The 22,805-nt window shown below is 39.1% G+C and overlaps 1 protein-coding gene across 2 annotated transcripts; it reads right to left on the reverse strand.

Moving 5' to 3' along the window:
- Positions 1 to 379: 379 nt before the first annotated feature.
- TRA2B (transformer 2 beta homolog) lies at positions 380 to 21,835 on the reverse strand. Of its 2 annotated transcripts, XM_017866436.1 has the most exons (10): positions 21,524 to 21,799; positions 15,403 to 15,678; positions 10,423 to 10,556; positions 9,261 to 9,423; positions 7,303 to 7,491; positions 5,547 to 5,662; positions 4,661 to 4,744; positions 2,997 to 3,056; positions 1,956 to 2,029; positions 392 to 1,380 (listed from the first exon to the last, which is right to left on the reverse strand). In XM_017866436.1, exons 4-10 carry the CDS (start codon positions 9,291 to 9,293, stop codon positions 1,370 to 1,372), a joined length of 567 nt encoding a protein of 188 aa, XP_017721925.1. In that variant the 5' UTR covers positions 9,294 to 9,423; positions 10,423 to 10,556; positions 15,403 to 15,678; positions 21,524 to 21,799; the 3' UTR covers positions 392 to 1,369. The 2 variants fall into 2 exon arrangements, with proteins under 2 accessions (XP_017721919.1, XP_017721925.1); XM_017866430.1 differs by lacking the exon at positions 15,403 to 15,678 and having other exon boundaries at positions 380 to 1,380; positions 21,524 to 21,835.
- Positions 21,836 to 22,805: the final 970 nt, after the last annotated feature.

Here is a 22,805-nt window from a genome sequence, read left to right on the forward strand (position 1 = left end):
ATTTCATTGCTAAAGATTGTATGTAAAGTGCTTCTCAAAGTACCTGAAATGTACTAATATCTAGATGCGATAAAGGTTAGCAAGGTAACAAAATAATCTACCTATAGCAACATCCCTGCAATGTTCATGAAAATTACTTAAATATAAAAGAAAACTAAGAACATGTATTTCAAGTACCCTCAGTCTAGTTATTTACTATAACTTCATCCCCAAATGGACATCACTCTGAATTTTTCAGGAACAGAAACAGAAATTCATCTCCCCCTCCCCAAAATAGCAAAGATACATCTCAGTCCAAGGAACACATTGCCCTAACAATTAACTACAGAACTCTAAGTAATAGAACAAGAACACTTCTTTGTAAACAGCTGCACCAGCATTTTTCTTTCCATTTGCGTTTATTTAAACACAGTTCTCAAAACATTTGAGTGAAATTGGGTCTCCTTTGGTAAGCAAAGGACCTGAAAATAATATTTAAAAAATGAACAGGCAAAGTCTTCAGTTCATCCATGACACAGGTGTAGTGTTCCCTTCTCTTATCATGTACTCTGAAGCACCCAGTTTTTTCATATAGTCTAAAAGCTAGAATAACAAGAGTATATTTGTGGTGGAATGTATTGTCACTTGCTGATAACTAGTTGAAATACCATTATCCCCTTGTAACAGCTTTTTAAGAAACAGCCTTTTAAGGCATACACTGTGTAACTCTTCATTTCTTATTTCCTGCTATACATATTACAGATTACATAAAAGCTGACAAATCCACATTTACATAAGCATTAAGCACTGGCTGTATTTTAAGGTTTTTAGTTCTAATACTAGCAGTACAGAGTTACAGAGCATAATTTTTAACATTTAGCTGCAGTTATATAAGTATGGTATGTTTCATGGACTGGAGGAAAACGGGTATTTGTCTTTAAATTTACTACTGACAACTTAATCTGAATAGTTCTGCTAAGCATTGATATGTTAGAAAGAAAAGTAAAAATCAAACTGTTTATTGTTGCTTTTTGCCATTTGGTAGCATTTTACACAGGCTTCGATCTTCAGAATACCCTGGATTCAGTAGAAAAACCTTTTAAATGAAGTTTTGTACAATAGAAACTTTTCAGCAGTCAAAATTTAGACTGTAAAAAAATACATGCAAAACATACTTTTCTGAAAACACTTAACTTTGAACAAAGCACCGAACTACACAAATGCAGAATGAAAACAGCATTTCAACTCCACCAAAAGTAGTCATCATAAAAGGTGTAAAAGTCACCTAACTTCACTAGGCACTGTTCACTTTTTAAACAAGAGACAATAAAAAATATTGTCCACAAACAATATCCCAGCTCTAGGGCAGGTTTCAGAAAGTCTTCATGCTTTAATAGCGACCTAGGAAGAAAAGAATGAACATGCTTTAATATTAAGTGAACTAATTATCAAATATACTTTAATGCTGAGAATTTCAGAATATCCTGCCATTAAGAAATTCCTGTGTACCAGACCCCCCCACTCCCAAACAGAGAAAGACTTCCATATAAGTATTACACTAGAAATGAGATAGCAATGTTGCATAACAGAAATTGCTGGGAAGTATAACTCAATCTGAGAGCTAAAGGGCTAAGTAATCCATGTTTCTGTGCTGTCCAAAAATTTTTAAGGACTCTTGAAAAGCTACTAAAAAAGTTACTATTTCAGTTAGAAACAACAGGAGTCTCTGAGCCTACTCTGGCTAAGGAGGCTCTCCAGTTTTTCCTTCTTAAAAAATAATAGGATTCTAAGGGTTGTTTCTATAAACTTTCTTGAACCAAAAACCATTCCGGGTATGTGCAGAATTATAGGTACAGATAAAACTACCTGAAAGAAATCCATTAGCTGTAAAAGGGAAATAGTTACTTGGTGTATTTTGTCACCAGAGCAAGCCATACTACTACGATATAAACAATCATTAAGATAAAAAAACTTACGAGGTGAATATGATCGAGATCTGGAACGTGATCTGTATCCTCCACGACTATAGTAAGGAGAAGGTGACCGCCTTCTATAAACAAATGTCAAGATTGTCTAAGTCTCAATAATTAGACCAAACATATAAATTTGTGACTATATATACTGCCCTTTTATCAGTTCCCAAAAAAGGAAAGGTTGCATGAACCTTCGATGTCTGTTTAAGTCTTGAGAATGAAGTACATTATCAGGCCCAAGTATCAAGTAACTTTCAGGTCAAATAATCCTTGCTATATTTTAATCTGCTTACCTCTTAAATTTTGTGAAGTATGGTTAGGAGAGGTAAAAGAAAATTCCTGGCTGGGTGTGGTGGCTCATGCCTATAATCCCAGCACTTTGGGAGGCCAAGGCAGGAGGATCACTTGAGGCCAGGAGTTTGACCAGCCTGGCCAACAAGGTGAAAACCTGTCTCTACTAAAATACAAAAAAATTAGCTATGTGTGGTGGTGCATGCTTGTAATCCCAGCTACTCGGGAGGCAGAAACTGTAGTGAGCTGAAATTGCTCCACTGTACTCCAGCCTAGGCGACAGTGTTGCTGTGTCCAAAATTAAAAATAAAAACGAGAAAATTCCCGTACCATTCAATAATTCCAACAGCACCCTCATGAATACCCAAAACTAATTCCACAAGTACTTTAGGATTTAGCTTTGTGTAAAAAAAGCTGTTCATGTGCTATTAGATGCTTACAAAAAGCAAAGAAAACGTAATACAAGAACGTAATGACAAAAAAATGAGTTCTTATCAGTGACTTTAACTTCACTGTACCTCATCAAGGTATAAAATGGTACCACTAAATAATAACCCATTGTAAACCCAATTAATTTTTATAAATATACAAAGATTTTACGTAGTCATTTAGTTTCTGTTACAGTATTTTCATGAGCTTCAAACAGTCTGATTTTGGGTATTCCACTTATAATTTACCAAAACATTAGTAGGCAAACATCTTTATGTGAAGCTTTCTACTGTTGTACAGATGCTAAGTCCTCTCCTGGCATACCTATATATCTGATCCCTGTCTTGAGCAGCTCTCCATCCTCCTCCTCCGCCGCCACCTCCTCTGTGAAGACAGAAAGGCAACAGGCATTCAGTTTGTAAGTTTTAAAAAATGATGTCATTCATTTAGTAAAATAAAAACTTTCATACAGCATGAATGAGATGGTTCTTGCAGGTCAAGTGATTTGCCACTCTTTTTAGAAACCTGCACAGGGTTCTCTCTGGTGTATTAGAACACAGAACATTCCTAAGTAAATGCTCTTAAAAAACAAAACAAAACAAAACAAAACAAAAAAAAAAACAAACAGCTTAACCTCAGTCCCAACAAATCAGTACCTTTAGTACCATTTGAGTGATGCTTTAAATAAAAAAGGGTTTTCATGGGTGATAAAATGCTGAACAAGAATACACTTATAGACTCACTTTCAGACAATGATTAACAACTGTTAACTTCTTAAACATTACCAAATAATACACAAAAAAGACATCCATACCTCAATACCATTATCAATGACAACTGTGGTCAATACTAACTGTATTATTTGACTTGTCAAATCACACATTTTGACAAAGCAAGGGAGGACACCAAAATGTCACGATTTTACTTCATTCTTATCTTTGGAAGTATTCTCAAAGGTATCTTTATTTTTAAAATATGACTGACATTTCCCTACCCAAACCCCGAAATACCAACTTTTGGGCAATAAAAAGTCACTTACCCTTGTCATACTAAATTAATGTCTTAAAATTATTCTCTTTCAAGGCATCAGTTTTACCTGCCCTCTAAGTGTACGATGCATGCATTAGAGATTCCAAGAAACTGCCTGAAAAGTGGTGGCTTTCCAAAATGGCTTATGAAATTTGCTTTTACAAGACTAAGACAGAGGCTATAATTTTTATTTTTTTTAATTTTTAAGGTGGGGTCTTGCTCTGGTGGGAGGAGACTCAGATGGGAGTGTACCTGGCTCACCGCAGCTTCAATCTCCCCGGATTCCTGCCTCAATTTTTTAGAGATAGGGTCTCCCCATGCTGCCCAGGTCAGTCCCAAATTCTGGGGCTCAAGCAATCCTCCCGTCTCAGCCTGTAATTCTGCTTTCATTATCTATCTATATATATATTTTTGGAGAGTCAGTCTCGCTCTGTTGCCCAGAGTGGAGTGCAGTGGTGCAATCTCAGTTCTCACTGCAACCTGTCTCCCGGGTTCTAGCAATTCACCTGCCTCAGACTTCTGAGTAGCTGGGACTACAGGCATGCACCACCATGCCCAGCTAATTTTTGTATTTTTAGTAGAGACAGGGTTCACCATGTTGGCCAGGCTGGACCTCAGGTTATCTGCCTGCCTTGGCCTCCCAAAGTGTTGGGATTACAGGCGTGAGCCACAGCGCCCAGCCTCATTCAATGTTTAAAAAGAATACGACATTTTATTATTAACATTACAAGTTATCATCTAAATCCCATTTATATTCTAGAATATTTGAACAGAAATCCAATTACACATTAAATTGATTAAAACACACAGAACCTTAAAATCTGATTTACGCTTCTGCTCTGCATTTCTCAGATTAAAAGTACTAAAGCAAAGCTTTTACCAAAGGCTAAAACTTAAGCATAGTGCTGCTCTGTACACTACTGAGATTCAGACGTTGACCTTTCTACCTCATAACTTACCTGTATGATCTGCTATAGTAGTCCCGATCATCATAACCCCGATCATATCCTCTGTCATAATAATCCCGACGGCGAGAGCTGCCACTATGAAGAAAAAAATATCAGGTGACCTCCCTTATCTTTCTGGACATGACTTTTTATATCTGCTAGTAGGTCTTTTCTGACACATTAACTGGAAAATAAAACATTATTCCTGTTAAAATTCTCACCTATATTGAACAAACATTGCTCTTTTTCCCTGTTTCAACATACATAAACCTATTTTAAAAAATCTTTGGTTAAGGAGGCACACAGATCCTGCCAGAGGTCAATTTGCATATCCCACATATTTCTAAGAGGAAAGACAACAGTATCACTTTGCTCTATTTAAGAAAATTTAGGCCGGGCACAGTGACTCACACCTATAATCCCAGCACTTTGGGAGGCCGAGGAGGGCAGATCACAAGGTCAGGAGATTGAGAACATCCTGGCTAACATGGTGAAAACCCATCTCTACTAAAAATACAAAAAACTAGCAGGGCGTGGTGACACGTGCCTGTAGTCCCAGCTACTCGGGAGGTTGAGGCAGGAGAACCACTTGGACCCGGGAGGCGAAGGTTGCAGTGAACCGAGATTGCGCCACTGCACTCCAGCCTGGGCTACAGAGCGAGCCTCTGTCTCAAAATGAAACAAAACCAAAACCAAACAACAACAACAAAAAAAACAAAAAAGAAAATTTAAAAGTGCATTTGACTAAGATTTACAGTTTTACCTGTAATAGTTAAACTTAAAATCAATCAACAGTCAGGTTTATGGTACAAATTCTAAGTGCTGAAGACTTTCCACTAATGTGTTTCTTTGGTAAGTGAACAATTACCAATTATATTTATTTTGAAAATAAACTTACTAAGTAGGTCTCCCCATGTAAATTCCTGGTGTTGGTGTATGTGGTCTTTTTGTTATAGAGAAATCAACTCTGATCCTACGCCCATCAAGTTCCATTCCATTGGCACGTTCTTTAGCCTTCAAAAGATAAATAAATTGTTATATACATCCTGAACAAAGCCACTAATTATCCCGTGGCTGAGTAAGGTCCCACTGGACACCTCAGTTAGGTGCATTAAGTTATCTTAATGTTAGCCAAAACATAAGGTTCTGGCTTACAACACTTACAATGTGTTGTTCCCTCCACTAAATGTTCATTTGTAAAAGCTACTCATAAAAACTTGAAGCAATTATTTTACCTAACTATAATCCTGACAGTATTTCCAGCTCCAAAGCAGCACACTATTGGCAAATTACAGCCTGTAGGTCAAATCTGGCCAGCTGGCTGTCTCTGTATAACCCATAAGCTAAGAATTTAAATAACTAGGGGGAAAAAAAAAGTATTTCATGACAAGTGAAGAAACACACGAAATCCAAATTCCAGTGCCCCAAAATAATCTTTTATTGGAATAGGGCCCCACTCATTTATCTGGCTGCTGTTGGGTTCAAACAGCAGAGTTAAATAGTTGTGACTGAGATCCTATGACTGAAACCTGAACATATTACTTAACCCTTTAAGTGTTCTTACCCTTCTCTGGAAGCCAAAAGCTAAGACTGAAGCAAAGTCTTAGGTACATAGATCCTTTTCCCAGAGTCCATATTAACAGCATACATTTAAAAAATAAAAATAACCCATTTCGAACACATTAAAGTTTGTTCATAATTTGAGGAAACATCCTTTTACCTAAATAGAATTAAAATTTCTAATTCCAATACTATGCTATATTCCAGTTCAGATGTTCAAGCTAGTGTTTATGCCCCAGTTAGTTTCTGGCACTAGAAATTAAGATAAAATTTATGCTATTTTCCGAGAGCTATGATCCCATTGCAAAAATTTAATTAGGAAATGGGCGAACTCAAGCTAATCCTATTTACACCTTTGGCATCTCAATTCTTCCTAAAATGAAGCTGTGTATCTTAAGAGGTCTCTTTAAATCTTACAATTCCACAAAGTCACTCGTTGTAACTAGTTGCATTCAGCTTTTAATTGTTCCATTAGTAGGTTACCCCTTTAAAAATTCATCGTTTTAAAAAATTTTAATTTCCATACAGACCTACTTAAAGTGATTTTACCTGGAGCTCAATTCCTAATCTCAACATTGACTATGACAGAGCTTGTCATTAAGTGTTTCTCAATTTTCCTCTTCTGTATATTGGAGATGACTTTAGCTACCATCCTTACTGTACCTGAAGTCTGAATTTCTTAAATGGGATCTAGCCTCACATATCAAATCTTGACTCCTTCTATATTCTGCCTCAAATCAAAATCCAAATATGACATCATTCACTTGCCAAAAAAGGAACATAACTTTGCTTTTGGTTATTTTCGACTCTAGAATGTAAACTCAATGTAAACACTGACTACATATCCTGGTGGAATTGGGGTATAGTTGACCCCAGTAGGTGGCAACTAATAAAGTAGGTGGTAGGACCAACTTCCCCAAATTATACAAAATTTTCTGTTATTGTGCAGGTACCTCAGTCTCCACAAGAGGCTGGAGAAAAAGTTCAAAGTATTATTGACTTGTTTTTGTCCCTATCCTAGCAACTGGTCACTGGTACTTGGCGTTAACAATTGAACTGGTGGTTTACAAAGGAACAGGTCGACTTTTACTTACTTCCTTGGCATCATCTACATTTTCAAAATATACAAAGGCAAATCCTCTTGAACGCCTAGACTGCTGGTCATATACAATAGACACATCGGCAATAGGACCATATTTAGAGAACACTTCTCTTAGATCTCTTTCTGTGGTGTACAAGCTCAGCCCAAATACTCCAAGACAACAGTTAGGATCAGGATTTGCCTAGGGAAAAAAAAAAAAATTTAAACTTTGGAAAGTTGTCACAAAAGCAAAGTTTTTTAAAAAGGGAGCTATATACTAGCCAAAATGTCACTAACAAGAAAATTACATAATAATTAGACCAAATACCACTTAGAAATTACAAAATTACAGCAAGTACTATAAGCATTTTTGGGAATGGGTAGGAAAAATGCATAAGAAAAAATTTCAACCTTAGAATTAAGTGGGGAAACAAGCACTCGTGCTGGTGACAAGCAACCTGGCATCTTTCCTTCTATGAATTTACTCTGAGAAAAATCCACATATTCACAACATGACACACAAGGATAACTGGAACCAGAGTCCATCAGCTAGAAAAAATTTTAATGCTGACACACCTTCCATTCAACAGAATGCTCTGAATTGATAAGCATGTATGGTTTGATTTTTCAAGAAACACAATACACAAGTGTATGTACATAATTGAAGCCCAAGGGGATGTGTACCAAACCATTTTATAGGTCATAAACAGCTTGCAATCATAAGAAACAAGAGTTGGCCAGGTGCAGTGGCTCACGCTTGTAATCCAAACACCATGGGAGGCCAAGGCTGCTGGACTGCTTGATGCTCAGGAGAGTTTTGAGACTAGCCTGGGCAACACAGAGACCCCACGTCTACAAAAATACAAGAAGTAACTGGGTGTGATGGTGCATGCCTGTAGTCCTAGCTACTCAGGAGGCTGAGGTGAGCGGATCGCTTAAGCCTGGAAGGTAGAGGATGCAGTAAGCTGAAATTGCACCACTGCACTCTAGAGTGGGTGACAGTGCGGTCCTGTCTCAAAAAAAGATGACAGAGGAAAGAATAAAGAGTGAACCATATGTTGTTGCTAACATTCCAGATGCTGTGATGAATTTACCTAAAGATTCCATTTATTTCATAAACTAACAATTTACTAGGGAAAAATTCTACTCTACTGTAAAAACATTAAGTCCCCCCGCACCCTCCTCCTAAACCACTTGGATTATACAATGAAATCACAATAAATATCATCTTATTTGAAGTCTTTCATGAAATGTAAAAAACACCTTAACACCACCAAAAAGAAATTAGCTTCAAATTAAATGAGAAAGTTAGGAGAGCATCTAACTGGGTTTATGCAGCCTGGAAAAAAAGAGTAACATTAGCATACAACTGTATTTTCAACTAATGTGCTAATACTATAGTACAGTATAGTAACGCACAGTGGGAAGTTTTTTTTTTTTTTTTTTTTTTTAGACGGAGTCTCGCTCTGTCACCCGGGCTGGAGTGCAGTGGCCGGATCTCAGCTCACTGCAAGCTCCGCCTCCCTAGGTTCACGCCATTCTCCTGCCTCAGCCTCCCGAGTAGCTGGGACTACAGGCGCCCGCCATCTCGCCCGGCTAGTTTTTTTGTATTTTTTTTAGTAGAGACGGGGTTTCACAGTGTTAGCCAGGATGGTCTCGATCTCCTGACCTTGTGATCCGCCCGTCTCGGCCTCCCAAAGTGCTGGGATTACAGGCTTGAGCCACCGCGCCTGGCGGGAAGTTTCTTTTGATGGGCTAAGGAGTTTACTCCATTGTGTCAGTATTATGCTTAAATGACAGGTAGCCCAAACGCAGACCCCATCATGAAGATTAACTTAAAAGACAGTCTCAAAACACTAAAAAGTTCACTCAGGCACCCACTGCTAAAGCTCTATTGTCGAAATCAGCTCTAACTTTAAGAAAAAGTAAATTTAGGCAGTTCACTGCTTCAAAACCAGTTTTTTGCCTTACCCGATTCCCAACATGACGCCTGCGAGTAGACATGGGAGAATGGCTGTGGCTGTGCCGTCTACGATAATCTCGACTGTAAGACCTGCTACGTGATCTTCTATGGGAGCGGGAGCGAGACCGTGACCGGGTATAATGCCTTCGGGAGCTTCTTCTGGATCTAGACCTGCAAGACAAAGACATCTCCCTAAGGTTACGATTGACAACAGATACTATCTTCTTTATTACTCTATTCTAAAGTTAAACTCCAAAAGAGGGAACAGTCCAGGAATATGCTAACATGGTTACCAACTTAATAGGATCAATACTTTTCTTCTCTAATTATTAAGTCATTTCAACTTTGCTAGGAAGCGTTCTAAAAACCACAAGCTCTCCTCCAGTATTTCTTCCAATTAAAGACACATTACTTATCTTTTGCAAATCAAGGCATGCAGCATTTTACTAGGTTGGCTTGTGCCCATCTTTCCCCCTCAGAAAACCATTTCTCTACTTTTCTGTCTCCCATTATGCCCACCATTAACTTAATACAGTAACAAAATCATAAGTATTCCCCAGCAGTTAAAAACAAAAACAAAAAAAAATCGAGTGGTTCTTGACTAACTAGAGTGTCTCTAAGTTGTCATCGAAACCAGGACACATTTAAGAAAAGGGGTGCTGTTAATTATGCCTGACCACAGGCATACACTGGTATTGTCCCAGGCAAACCAGGATGTATATATATATATAGCCTACTCTTCACCAACATTAAAAAAAAAAAAAAAAAAAAGCGCACCACGTATATACTTATTTATCAAGAATTGCAATTACTGAAAGCCAATGTTCTGCAGTGTATTTGCCATACTAATAAGCAATTTACTTACATTCAGTAAATCCTCACAACCACCCTGAAGAACTGGTACTGTATTTCTAATTTGCCTTTTATAAAGAAGCTAATGCTGAAAGGTTATATAATCTGCCCAAACCAACAAAAATAGAGAACCCTGACTCCAAAAGCCCAGGCTCTTAACCGCTTTTAGTCTTGCCTCCCAGAACTTAAGTTCACTTCTAGTACCAATATTTAATAGGCCAACAAATAATCTAACCCTCTCTAACTTCCTGGTTAACAAAACACGCACCAATTTCAGAGCTAAGAGTAACGAGGAAATCTCAAGACAGTCTTTCTTACCTAGATTCAGATCTGGACCTGGACTTTGATCTGGAACGCCTGGAATCTTCCTTGGAGCGAGACCTTGCAGGGGTATGCCTTGCAGATTTCCCCGATCCGTGAGCACTTCCACTTCTGGAAGCAGAACGGGATTCCTACACGTAGATGTTAAAAGTTTAATTTGCACACTTTCTGGGCAACTTTAAAAACAAATAAGCTGCTGTGAGATAAATGGCGAGGGACAGCAATCCCCTTCCAAGATAAGAAAATATAGGTAAGGGCAGGAACTGAATATACCTGGTGTTAATAGTTTCATTGCTCCAAATGACATAAGTCAATTAACTTGTCCTTTCTTCCACCTTTTTGGAGCAGGGATAAGAATTATTTGACCCCACTTCCTTCAGAAAGGGGTGCCAAAGTCAAGCAGTTAAGGGAACTGTCCAAGGACTGTTTCAGAATGTTACTCCATAAAGACTAGGGTGAGACGGAACCTTATTAACTATGACACCTATACTTTATACCTATTTCAATCAAGTTGCAATCAATAAAACAAACCCTATAAAATTTATATAATTCACTTAAAAAAATAGACCTTGACCTTTCAAGTTATTATTTATAATTCACTGATAAAAGAGATAAAGATGATGATCTCAGTTTCAAATCCTACAGAAAGGCAGAAACCTAGTGGAAAGCAAAGGCTAGCTTGAAAGACACTAAACCCTGTAAAACCCTATTGCATCTAACCATGGTGGGAGGCCCCCTAAAAAACTGAAAGCAACCAGATGGAGCTACAACAGAACAGCGAACTACACACAAGTAAGAGTAGAGAAGATATCAGAGATCCTTCACAGTTTCTCCAGCTAAATGGAGACGAGCCAGGGCAAACTTACGGGAAACCAGGAATTAACCTAACTTACCTAGTTAACTTAAGCACACATTAAAACCAGGGCAGCTAAATCAGGAGCTCCTAATCTAGGGCCCAGGAAGCGAAAGAGAATAGAAACCACATACAAAAGCCAAAGCTTTCCCAATCAAAACTGGGATTGGCTGGCATGTTAAGGGGTGGGGGGATCTGTAATGAAAAATAGCAAAGGAATGGCTAACCAGGACAACTAGGTCATCAACGAGTTAAAGACACATAGTCAAAATTAATCAACAAAAGGTATATTAAGTAATGAAACCAAGGAAAAGTTCTGCCAAGGCACCAAAACAGTAGATGAGGAAGGGACAGAACCTACTTACTCCTCATCAGTCTGATAGATAAAATTATCAAATACGGCAACCTTTATTTTAGGTTATCCAACTTAGACAAAATAAAGCCTGGTGAGCCTTTCCACTCGAGAACAGAAATAGCAAGACTCAAAAGGAAGCAGTATTACAATAAGTCACTATATGGCATGAATCAAAGGTGAAGCTTCCAGAAAAAATTTAATCACAAGAGATTTCCTTGTATGATACATCTTCAGCATATTCTGGACATTCTTGAAAGGATAGAAGATAGAGGATTATTTTAAATTACACCTCAAAACACTTTAGAAGATAGTTTTGTGGTTTACAGCGTAACGGAGAAAATTTGGATGATCCTTTGATGCTCAGGGAAAAAATGTATAATGTAACACAGAAGAGACAAATTAAGGTTTGAGGTTTAACAGAGAAGGAAAGGCTAACTCATCCAGTAAAATGAGTTCAAGGCCATTATAAAACATTGGTGAGGTGACATGAAATGTGACAGCCTTTCCCCTCTACCTCCCTCCATGAGTGACTGTAAAGAGATTAAAAGAAAAATATGATACCCTTCTTTATTAGTGAGGACAGCTGCCTTTAACATCAAGAAATGGTTAAAGGCTGTAGTGATGCTCTGGGGATTCCAATAAATAACAATCCCTTGGAGTTCCCTATCAAGTATTCTGAGACTCAAAATGAGGGTGTAGTTTTGCTACTTTTACCACAAGCAAAATTAATACAGGTGAGAAGATAGAAATGGGGAACCCAGAAGTTGCTAAACGCCTGTTTACTCCAACACTAGAAAGATTACCTCAATGGAAGTGAAAGCAGAATATGGATGTTTCACATTAACAGTTAAAAGACTACCAATAAAGTAACTATAGTTAACAGAAATCAGTCGGCCCAGGAATCTGAGTATAAAGGAAGAATGGGTCAAGTCAAGATCCTCTTTAATAAGCTCCTGGCTTTATTTAACAGAAAAGCCTTTATTCTAAGCTAAGATGTTTCAGTAGCCTGTCCACTGAGGGAAGAGATACTACTCCTAACCTAGAAAATAAGACTTAATGAAGTTTTCTCCTTAAATTCCAGCAGATCACAGATACAATATATGGGAAACCACAGTTTTCACTCAGCCTCCAAAACTAAGGAACTACGCAGATATATTTTGTAAGCAATCATTTCTTAGGCCAGGAATAACGGAAATACCAGAATGCAAAGGCTTCCTTTTCTATACTGACACGTGTTTGGGATAGCACCTAAACGTCTCCACCTTTATCAGTGATATTTTCTTAAAAAAGTTAAAGCCTTCTCAAGTTACTCTGGCCATTTAACTGGCTGGGAAATACATATGCAAGGAAATAAATAAAGCTTGTCTACAAAAAATAAGACCTAAAATTAGCACCCAAATCGAAAACATAATGTTAACTTTAAATATTAATGCAGACAGGCAAATCTGTAAAACCAGTTGGGGAAGCCCCTAAATGTAAGGATACTTCAAATTCCACTGTTAGGGCTGACATGGTCAACACATTAAAACCACACCAAGAGACAGAACTAACTGGACACCACTGCCTCACAAAAAGGGACCATGAACCAAAAATTAGCGTGAATAAAGCCAAAATTTCCCTGCAAAATGCTCAGGGAATCAATCAAGCTCTCACAGACTGGATCTCAGCTACATCCTAATACAAAACCTGCAGGGAATACATCAAGTAAAAATACAGCACACTTAGCCTTCCAACAAAATAATCTACATCTCCCTATTCTGAGAACAGCAACCACCTTACAAAAACGTATTTGAAAGAAGGAATCACCATCCAATCCCTGTATTATTTTAAAAACTGATTTAAAACAGTGGCTCATAAACACAGGTATGCACTAAACGTCTACAGCATTTTCAAATACAAGAACTCTGAACTGGAGTCTGTTTTTAGGTGGCCTGGAATTGGGCATCTGCATCTCTTAAAATACTATTTATCATACTAATTAAGTCTGACTTACTCGACTTAAGTCAACTTCAGAAGTTACATGCTTCCTACTGATTTTTTTTCTCTTGGCAAAGGTTACCTTCCTGAAACGCTGTCATCCCGACTTCCTTGCTTTGACTCCCCCTAGCATTAATCAGACCTCTGATTAAGGTGGTCTTTCACACACTGCCTGTTCTCAGGAACAGAAGCCAGCCTCCTCTTCATCTTCCCTATGGTCCGAGGAGGAGACACACTAGGACCCACAGATGCTTTGGTCAAGGGGGAAAACAAAAACAAATGGACACAATAGTCCACTAGCAATGTTTTCTCACCTTAAGTCTATCCAGCTTGGGTCATAAACGGATTCCAAATTGCTTTCTTTCCTTTAGTGGGCTGGGGGTTAAGAGGTATTTTCCTCTTTTGCACCCCAAGGACCTGTCAGGTTTCTTGATAAAAGAATCCATGGGCTTGGAATTAAAATGTAATATTCGTTCACATCACTTTTACCTCAGCTTCCTGCCTGCTCTTTGAGTAATTTGGAACATAAAAGTAACATTTATGTTATCATTAGTTTATCTATGGCAAGAAATTTGACAAAGGAATGCAAAACTTCTTACGAGAAAATTTTCTTCTGCTTGCAAGATACAGAAATAAACAGGCCTGAAAGCATCAGAAAATGGATTCTCTAAGAAATGCCATTTAAGTCACTTTCTCCAAGAGCATGAAGACCTGACAACTCTCAGAGAAAGTTTATTTCAGGAAGAACTGTATGAGATGATACTTTTGGCATTCTCAATTGGGTAGAAAACTGTTGGCCGGCTACTACTGGATATTATTTTGATATTTTGATGTGTGTACTTGTCTCATCCAACGGAGAGTAACAACATTACAACAATCACTTGACCCTTCTACTCAGCTAAAAAAAACACAGAAAAGGAAGACAGTTTTTGGGTTGAATTTCTCAGTAAGTGGTAGGGATGGGTAACCAGAATAAAGCTACTTTGTAACCTATACCTCTAGTATTACAATAACTAAATGTTGATAGCAGAAAAGGAGAAACAGGAATGAAAGCATCTGCTACTACCGCAATTTGTATTAGCTATCCTGTTCACTTGTGTGACCCACCTCTTCTAAGGGGAAGCTACTGTATTTTATCAGTAACCCTAGTCAATCAGCTGGAATAGGCATTAAACAGAAACAGAATTTGAAAAACCATCCCTGTGTATTTAGCAAATATGCATCTTAAATTTAGGGCCCAAATGCTCATAGATTTCCACTACTGCCATATGGAAAAAACTAACACACCAACGCCAAAGGGAACTATTTTATTCAATGCTTTGTTTGGATTTTGGGGGTTTGGTTCCATAACCATCTTGGTGACATTCTTTTGAAAATCATTTAACAGAAAATACTCTACTACACATTGCTCAATACTGAAGGAAAGGGATCAGTGCAATCTAAGAGTCCAGGGAGGTGGCAAAGACCACTAGTTCCAACCCTGGAGGTATTCACTCATGCCCCAGGACCAGCAACATTAGGTAGGTAAAAAGTTTATCTAGAGAGGACAACATGAAGCCCACTGTTACCCATGCTGGAGAGCTCATTGCTGCCTGGTGCTTGACTACTAAATATTGTTTTTTAAAAATTGCATTTCAATCATTTGACTAAGCAGTTAAAATCAGAATTACCTAATTTAAACGTTTCCCCTGGAAGGCACTTCTTTACCCTGTATATATTTTCTTCTATTAAACAAATAATGCATGCATGTTTAGCAAAATATACAGGGACACATAAACAGACTAGTAATTACTTAGCGTAGTGCTTTCTGATTCCAGATTACTTCTTATCTTAACTTCATTTTTATTTCTTTTCTTCATTCTTCCGTTTCAAATTCTGACTTCTTTCATCTTCCCCACTTCACACAAATTGCTCAATATTCTACAAGTGGGACTTCTGGTCTGATAATTAGCATGCATTCTTTCTTTTATTTTTTCAAATTTCAGCTTCACTTATTCCTGAGCTTCAAATACTCATTTATAAAACTTGTCATATGACGACTTCCGCATTTTCCTTCTTCAACATTAACCTTAATAGAAAAAGAACAGGATGAAGAATATTTTAAAACTCCAGGATAAAATCCAGTGCCAAAACTGAAACTAGAAAAAAAAAATCCCTTTGTTGATTTGGATTAAAAAAGAAACTAGAATATGCAGCTCAAAAAACTGAAACTACATAGTTTCTGCTGGTTCTAGAATATATGGTAATCAATCTCATTTCTCTACTCCAAATAGATTTATCATGCTTAAGTTGAATGTGAAGTGCGCCACTGAACATTTACTGTTCATTTAACATTTTAAGAACTATTACATTTCACACTTCTTACTATATTCAATAGAAAATAAGTTAAGTGTCAAAAGCACACCTCTAGTCAAAAAGTGACACATTAATACATAAGTGCAAGAAAGGAAAGCACGGACAATTCATTTGTACGATGACAAAGGCTCAGGGTTGAAGAGGTTTACAGTATTGTGACTTGTCTAGGTAGGATAAAGAAACGTATTTAGCGTCACACACTTTTGTACTGTATTTAAGAGTTCTGTAGAAAGACAGTGTCAAGGAACCTGACAATTTGGAACTGAAGTGTAACCCACCCCCTGAAAAGCTGCTCTAATGGTATATTATAGTATGAATCACAAAAAGACAAAATCAAGTCAACCACCTACAATATGCCAGTAACTATGAAGGAAAGCAGAACAAACTTGAATCCAACACTGGTATTTTCGAAGAGTTTTGTTGTACATTTTCCCCCTCAATGAAGAAAATATTAAGTCTTCTGGATGTCCAAAGGAGAAATACTACTTTAAAAGGTGGCACTATTAAAATTATAGCTCACCTCCTCAAATAATTAAAAGATTGAATTTAGCTGATCTCTAAATGTCTGAACACGCTAAACAAAATAAATAAATACTGCCTCCATAAAACATTCTAGTTTTTCTTGTTATCCTACATTTCACCTTGATGATCTTTCATTTTATTGTCAATTATTTCCTCTCCTAGTTTTTCCTCCTGAAAAAAAAGTAAGGCTTTGTTAAAAAAATTACAGGTCTTTATACCTATCTGGGCATAAAGACAACCATTGTTAACTTGGCAAGTGCTGGGATGTCTTTCCTAACAAAAGGATAATTTCCAGTCTAGTTTTAAAGTCAATTACTGTTTAATCCGAAAATTTTAAAATACATTTTTATTTAAGGGAGTTACAGTAATTGGTTTTCTTTAAATATCCATCACTAAAATGCAATGGGAAATGTTTTCTGGCAGCACAAATGTAATCGTGGAATCAGAATGCCCAAGCAGGTTTCCTTAGGGCCTCCTAAAAGTTCGATACAAATAGGGCACTTAGATGCAGAAGATACAGGAATAGAGGCCATAGCTGTAGCTATCACAACTGTTTCCAATATGGATACCTTCCCGCTGTTATTACCCCTTCCTAACCTGGTTCCTTCTCTTACAGTTTAAGAACAAAACCATTACTAAATTAATATAAATATTAGATTTATTTCAACTCAGCTAAGTTCGAGTGGCTACTTTATAAAACCAGAAGACCAACTATTGGGCTAGTGTTATGTACATTTAGTTAAGAGCTCCTAGTTAGAAATAAACAGAAACTTGTCCTATCAACACATTTTTGTTAAAATGTTTCTAGGGGATACAACTGGAATCCATTTAACATTAAACACGCAAACTCATTAAGTTGACAGACAAGGCAATATTTTAAAAATTGGGAGGGATGGGGAAAAGAAAAACTAATTAATCCTGTTATGGAAATGTCAATGCTCACATCAATATAATAAGGACAAAATGTCTACCAGAAGGGTGAATGGATAGATAAAACCCTCAAAAACTGGAGAATAGTGTCTGGAAAAAACCATCACCTGAAATTAGTTGTAGGCCCGTGCTTACAAAAACTCTTGCAAATATAGCACAGACTCTTAAATTTACATTCATAAAACATTCAGTACTCCCCAACAAAAGTATTAAGTATCTTTTGACTTTCCAGAAGACTACCTTTTAACCTAATTTCTAACCACAAAAATTAAAGAGAAAAAGGGGCCCCTCATCCAAACTGTCACATAACAATCTACGTTGATAACATCAGTGTAACCTCCAAAACCCAATTCAAAGCAGAGATTTTGGGGGAATTTCAAGACTGTAATTTGCTATGGTGAAGAACTTGCTTTGGCTTGCAGTTTAAAAACAATACTAAGTGATTTCAATATCTAATTCTACATATCCCACACCCCCAAATACTAACATGGGTCAAAACACTTAAAATTCCTAAACATCAGTCACCATGCCTTGTTAACAGTCGCATATGTAAAAACACTGATCAACATAAAACATAACGCTAAGGCTCAATAAATATACACAACTGTAGCGCTGTCCTAGTCCTGGGCAAAATAACTATGAAAGCATTAATGTTTACCACCTAGATTTGGGTTTTATTGTAGAGAAAGAAGGAAAAAAGGCTGTGCAAGGCAAATCCCATTAACACTTCCCCCACCACCTAAATTCCTCTTCAACCTTTTGGCAAAACCAGTGGTACTTACCTTATAAAATCACTTGTAATGTCAGCTTGAAAATGTCACGTTCTAGTTCCAGACAATATCCACAATATTAAAGCATTCTTGTTTAAACCAAGAAAAAAAAATATTTCAACCTGGTTTCAAGAGACTGATAAACCTAACCAGACTCACAACAATACAATTTCCTATTTGACAATTCAATCTTTTAAAGGAATTTGGTGAGATGGCTACAATTCTTTAGAAAGAAGTAGATTCAGAGATGTTTTGAAAATTAGAATTTAGAGTTTAGGAGCTAAAACCAAGGAATACAAAAAGACATCCCAAGATTAAGCAGAAGAAGAGAAAAACTGCAGAATTTGAAAGGCAGTTTGATGGGTTGGTGTCCAGATGCTGCTATTCATCTCTAATGATAAAGATAATGTGCCTATGTTGCAAACACATCGGTTCTACAAAAATTAACAGCCAGTATTCTATCAGAGTATCTGCTGGGTCAAAACATGTTCTTTAACATCTGGTGCATACATCAGTATCTCCTTAGTTTTTGGATTCCAATAGTAAACACTCACTTGTAGAAGCTCGTTAAAATGTTGAGGGGGTCAGACCATTACACCGAGTGCCAGACCAACATACAAATCTCACACACCCTATACACTGTGACCACTATTGGGCTCTAAAGATTACCCCGCACTTCTAAATTTGCTATCAACTTTTTATTCAAGTTCTTGTAATTGTGACTTAACAGCTAGGAGTGCCTCTTTTTACAAAGAAAGGGTGCTAGTCAACCCCTTTACAAAATGCAAGCAATTTGGGGGGAAGAGGCTTGAATCTGGAGATGAAAATGAGATCTTACTTTTGAAAGTGGTTTGGCCAGATCAGGTTAAGTCTGCTAATTAGACCCCTATATAGTGTAAATCTATTACCTTTGAGATGGGGGAAAAATAAATCCCACAGACCAACAAGGGATGAGGGACACACCAGTTCTTTAAATGTCATTATATCCACCCAAATATATTCTACTGAGTAATAAAACTGAGAATAATTTATCCCACACACCCAACCTTATAGGGGAGGGACACAACAACAAACTCCTAAGTCACTGGAAAAGGTGGGGCACAGAAGACTGAGACTGTCTGGATTAGAGACAGATAAATAAGGGAGAATATCACTGATTTGAAGAGATTAGTGATTTACATTAAGACCCAGTCCAGAAGCCTGGAGTTGAATGACACTCATTTTTCTGGCTCCAGAGAAGCATCATACAGGCATGTCTAAGATTAAACTGTTTCACCGAGCTTTATGGTTTTCCCAAGCTTGCTTTGGAAGCCTAGACACGTGTCTGATTCAGGTGTATTCCAACCCTTAAAGGTTCCAATTGGAACACAAACACCAAACACAACAATATGGAAGTACTTCACAACTTTAAGTTTAGAGATCTCGGCCAGAAAGCGAAGACTCTTATGTAATAAAATAATTTCAATTTTTATCACATTGTTAACCTCCCTCTACAATTCAAAGACTGTGAAAAACACAACGTACTTTTACTAGTAAAAGATAACCAATCAGAACATTTCAAATTTCTCTTGAAACGAGTCTCAAATTGGAACCCAGTTTCAATTGTTTCCTTTCTCACGTAAAATATACTAATGAACTCTTTGGGCAGTTTTCCATTCTCAAGCATTCTTCACGTGTATTCAACTGAGAGTTCCTTTAGTCAGAAGCCAGTCATTTTGTATTTCTGAAGGAGTACAAAGGTACTCAGTAATTGTTCTGTTTAATAACAAAAGACTTTATGACTAGTTTTAACAGATTCAACTGCCAAAGAACAGAAGTCATGACTTTTTAACAACTTTTGAGCTCAATCCCAACTTTGTTACCCAAGAAAGCAAGAACTTAAAAAAAAAAATCTGTAACACTCGTGACGTTGCAGTCAGCCAGCTTAGGGAAAACATCAAAACTAAAAACTCTATGCTCTTCCGAATATGTAAACGCAAGGCTTGATTAGTTCAAACCAAATTAAGCAGTTTGGGCTCCAAAATTACACAGGAAACTCACGCTTCATCACTCAAAGTTTCTTCCTAAAATACTCTAACGAATCATCTAAAATCTTAATCAAAAGTTTGCTAAGACATTTAATAATCTTATTTACCTGATAAATCATACTTAGATCTTAAGGTAGCTCTACCAACAAGGGGAAACTTAGGTAACAATTTTTTTTTAAAGCACAAATTATTCCCGTAACAGCCTCAAAAATCAATTTCTATGGTGCTTTTCTATTACCCTTCTAACAGATTCCTCTTAATTCTAGCAAGCCTCGTATCTTCGCATCATTCAATGCTTTCCGAATCTAATACCCAGAGCCTCACAGACCAGCTACGTATGCTGCTTAAATCGTAGAACTGTCTTGTTCCTGCAATTCAATCAACCCTCACTAAACACCTTTAAAAGGTGGAAACTTAAGGGAAAGAAAAGTGTACCCAACACACGTTGTGGTTCTAAGTATTAGAACGCCTCAAAACAAAGGAAATAACGGCGCCGTAAATTGTTGCCCGCCAATTTCTCCTTCACAATCCCGTGGAAAAGCGATGTCCACAAAATAATCTTAGCGATTTTGTGGTCTGTTCTAACAGAATACTAATACAGACTTTTGCCTGGGAAGCCCTTTATCAGAGAAAAGCGCTTCATTTAGGCCAAACACAAAGCCCTCACGCAATCCCCTCCACCTAACGGGCCCAAACTTAAGTCGGTCTCAGATTAGTTTTCATCTTAAGAGGCCCCAAGGACACCCCAGACTCCGTCCTTTCCGTGGAGGTAAAGACGGTACTTCGTTAACCTAAACACCGGCCCAAAGACCCCAAAGAACGTCGTCTGTCTCATTCCACCCCACCACGCGACCTTATGAAGCGCGGCCCGCGGCGGGTCGAGCCCGCGTTGCCGCGCGGCTCCTCCGCCATTTTGTGCCTCTGGCAGCGCGCCCAGCCCACCAGCCCAAGATGGCTGCGGCGGACCTTCGCAGGAGAGCAACGCCGAAATAAGATATCGCTCCCCTCCCCCAACACCGCGGGGACGCAGCGGCCATTTTCATCTTCCCCCGCTTATAACGGGAAAAACTGCCGTCTCGGGCAGAAGCCACATAAACCCGCCGGTGGCCTCCCTCCTTCACGACCAAAGGCACTAAGGCACTATCCACAAGGGCTTTTTTTAGTTAAAAGCTGTCTCCCTTGCCTGCCCTCCCGGCTTCAGACTTCGGAGCCTAAAACGCCCCTGTCTCCTGGCCCGAGGTCGATGGGCCTAGAAAAAGATGCAAGGAGCTAGGACCACACAGCCGCCCCCTACAGCAGCTCTACGTACCCGCTCGCCGTAGTTCTGCTCGCCGCTGTCGCTCATGACTCCTGGCTGCTGTCGCCGGTCGATGTGCTTCAATCGAAGCTGCCAACCTCTTGCACCTTCTTTAAGGAGGCTCCGCCGCAGCCCCGCACGACGCGCCGGTCGCCCAGCCGCTCAGAGCCGAACCGCTCCGCACCGCCTCCGCACGGGCTCTAACTCTACCGGATGTGACGCGGCCCTCCTTAGCCAGGCTCCTCCCCTCCCAGAAACGCGCGCTTTCTTGGCCTCGCCCCTCCTCGCTCTGCCTTTCCTCTCCAGCAGTAGTGCGTCCCGCACAGGAAGTGACGTGACCCCGCCCCTCGCAGGGCCCCACCCCCGTTCCTGGCCTCTATGAGGCGGGAAAGCTGGCGTGTCAGTTGGCCGCTGTCGTGGGCGCCACGGGCCCACGCTGATGTCATCAGTCACTTCTGAATCCCTTCTAGAACTTTCCAGGGAACATGTCGAGAGTGCGGGGAGGGAGGAGATGCTGTTTTCCCCAATCTTTTTTTTTTGAGACGGAGTCTAGCTCTGTCGCCCAGGCTGGAGTGCAGTGGCCGGATCTCAGCTCACTGCAAGCTCCGCCTCCCGGGTTTACGCCATTCTCCTGCCTCAGCCTCCCGAGTAGCTGGGACTACAGGCGCCCGCCACCTCGCCCGGCTAGTTTTTTGTATTTTTTTTTAGTAGAGACGGGGTTTCACCGTGTTAGCCAGGATGGTCTCGATCTCCTGACCTCGTGATCCGCCCGTCTTAGCCTCCCAAAGTGCTGGGATTACAGGCTTGAGCCACCGCGCCCGGCCGTTTTCCCCAATCTTAATACCTTTCTCCGCCTTATTAGTTTCTCGTTTTGTGTCTTTCCTTTGTTAGAGAAGTGAATGTTCGTACACTGGGTTCTTACTTCATTTTTCTTACTTGTGGATATTTCCTTCCTGCATACGTCTTCGTTTAGAAAAGGTCAGATCGATTGGCCGGGCGCGGTGGCTCAAGCCTGTAATCCCAGCACTTTGGGAGGCCGAGACGGGCGGATCACGAGGTCAGGAGATCGAGACCATCCTGGCTAACACGGTGAAACCCCGTCTCTACTAAAAAATACAAAAAACTAGCCGGGCGAGATGGCGGGCGCCTGTAGTCCCAGCTACTCGGGAGGCTGAGGCAGGAGAATGGCGTGAACCCGGGAGGCTGAGGTTGCAGTGAGCTGAGATCAAGCTCCTTCCCCCCAGCCTGGGCAATGGAGCAAGCCTCTGTCTCAAAAAAAAAAAAAAAAAGTTTG

This window comes from Rhinopithecus bieti, unplaced genomic scaffold (genome assembly GCF_001698545.2).
Source record: "Rhinopithecus bieti isolate Rb0 unplaced genomic scaffold, ASM169854v2 scaffold_2432, whole genome shotgun sequence".
In the NCBI taxonomy this organism is placed as follows: Eukaryota; Metazoa; Chordata; class Mammalia; order Primates; family Cercopithecidae; genus Rhinopithecus; species Rhinopithecus bieti.

Bases quoted from the DNA above. Each gene is read 5' to 3' on its own strand.
- TRA2B (XM_017866430.1), bottom strand. From the start codon at position 21,559: ATGAGCGACAGCGGCGAGCAGAACTACGGCGAGCGG. The intron at 9,424-10,422 runs GTAAGAAAGACT...TTTGTCTTGCAG, and splicing joins AGGTCCAGATCTGAATCTAG to GTCTAGATCCAGAAGAAGCT. The intron at 5,663-7,302 runs GTAAGTAAAAGT...TATCTTTTGAAG, and splicing joins ATGTAGATGATGCCAAGGAA to GCTAAAGAACGTGCCAATGG.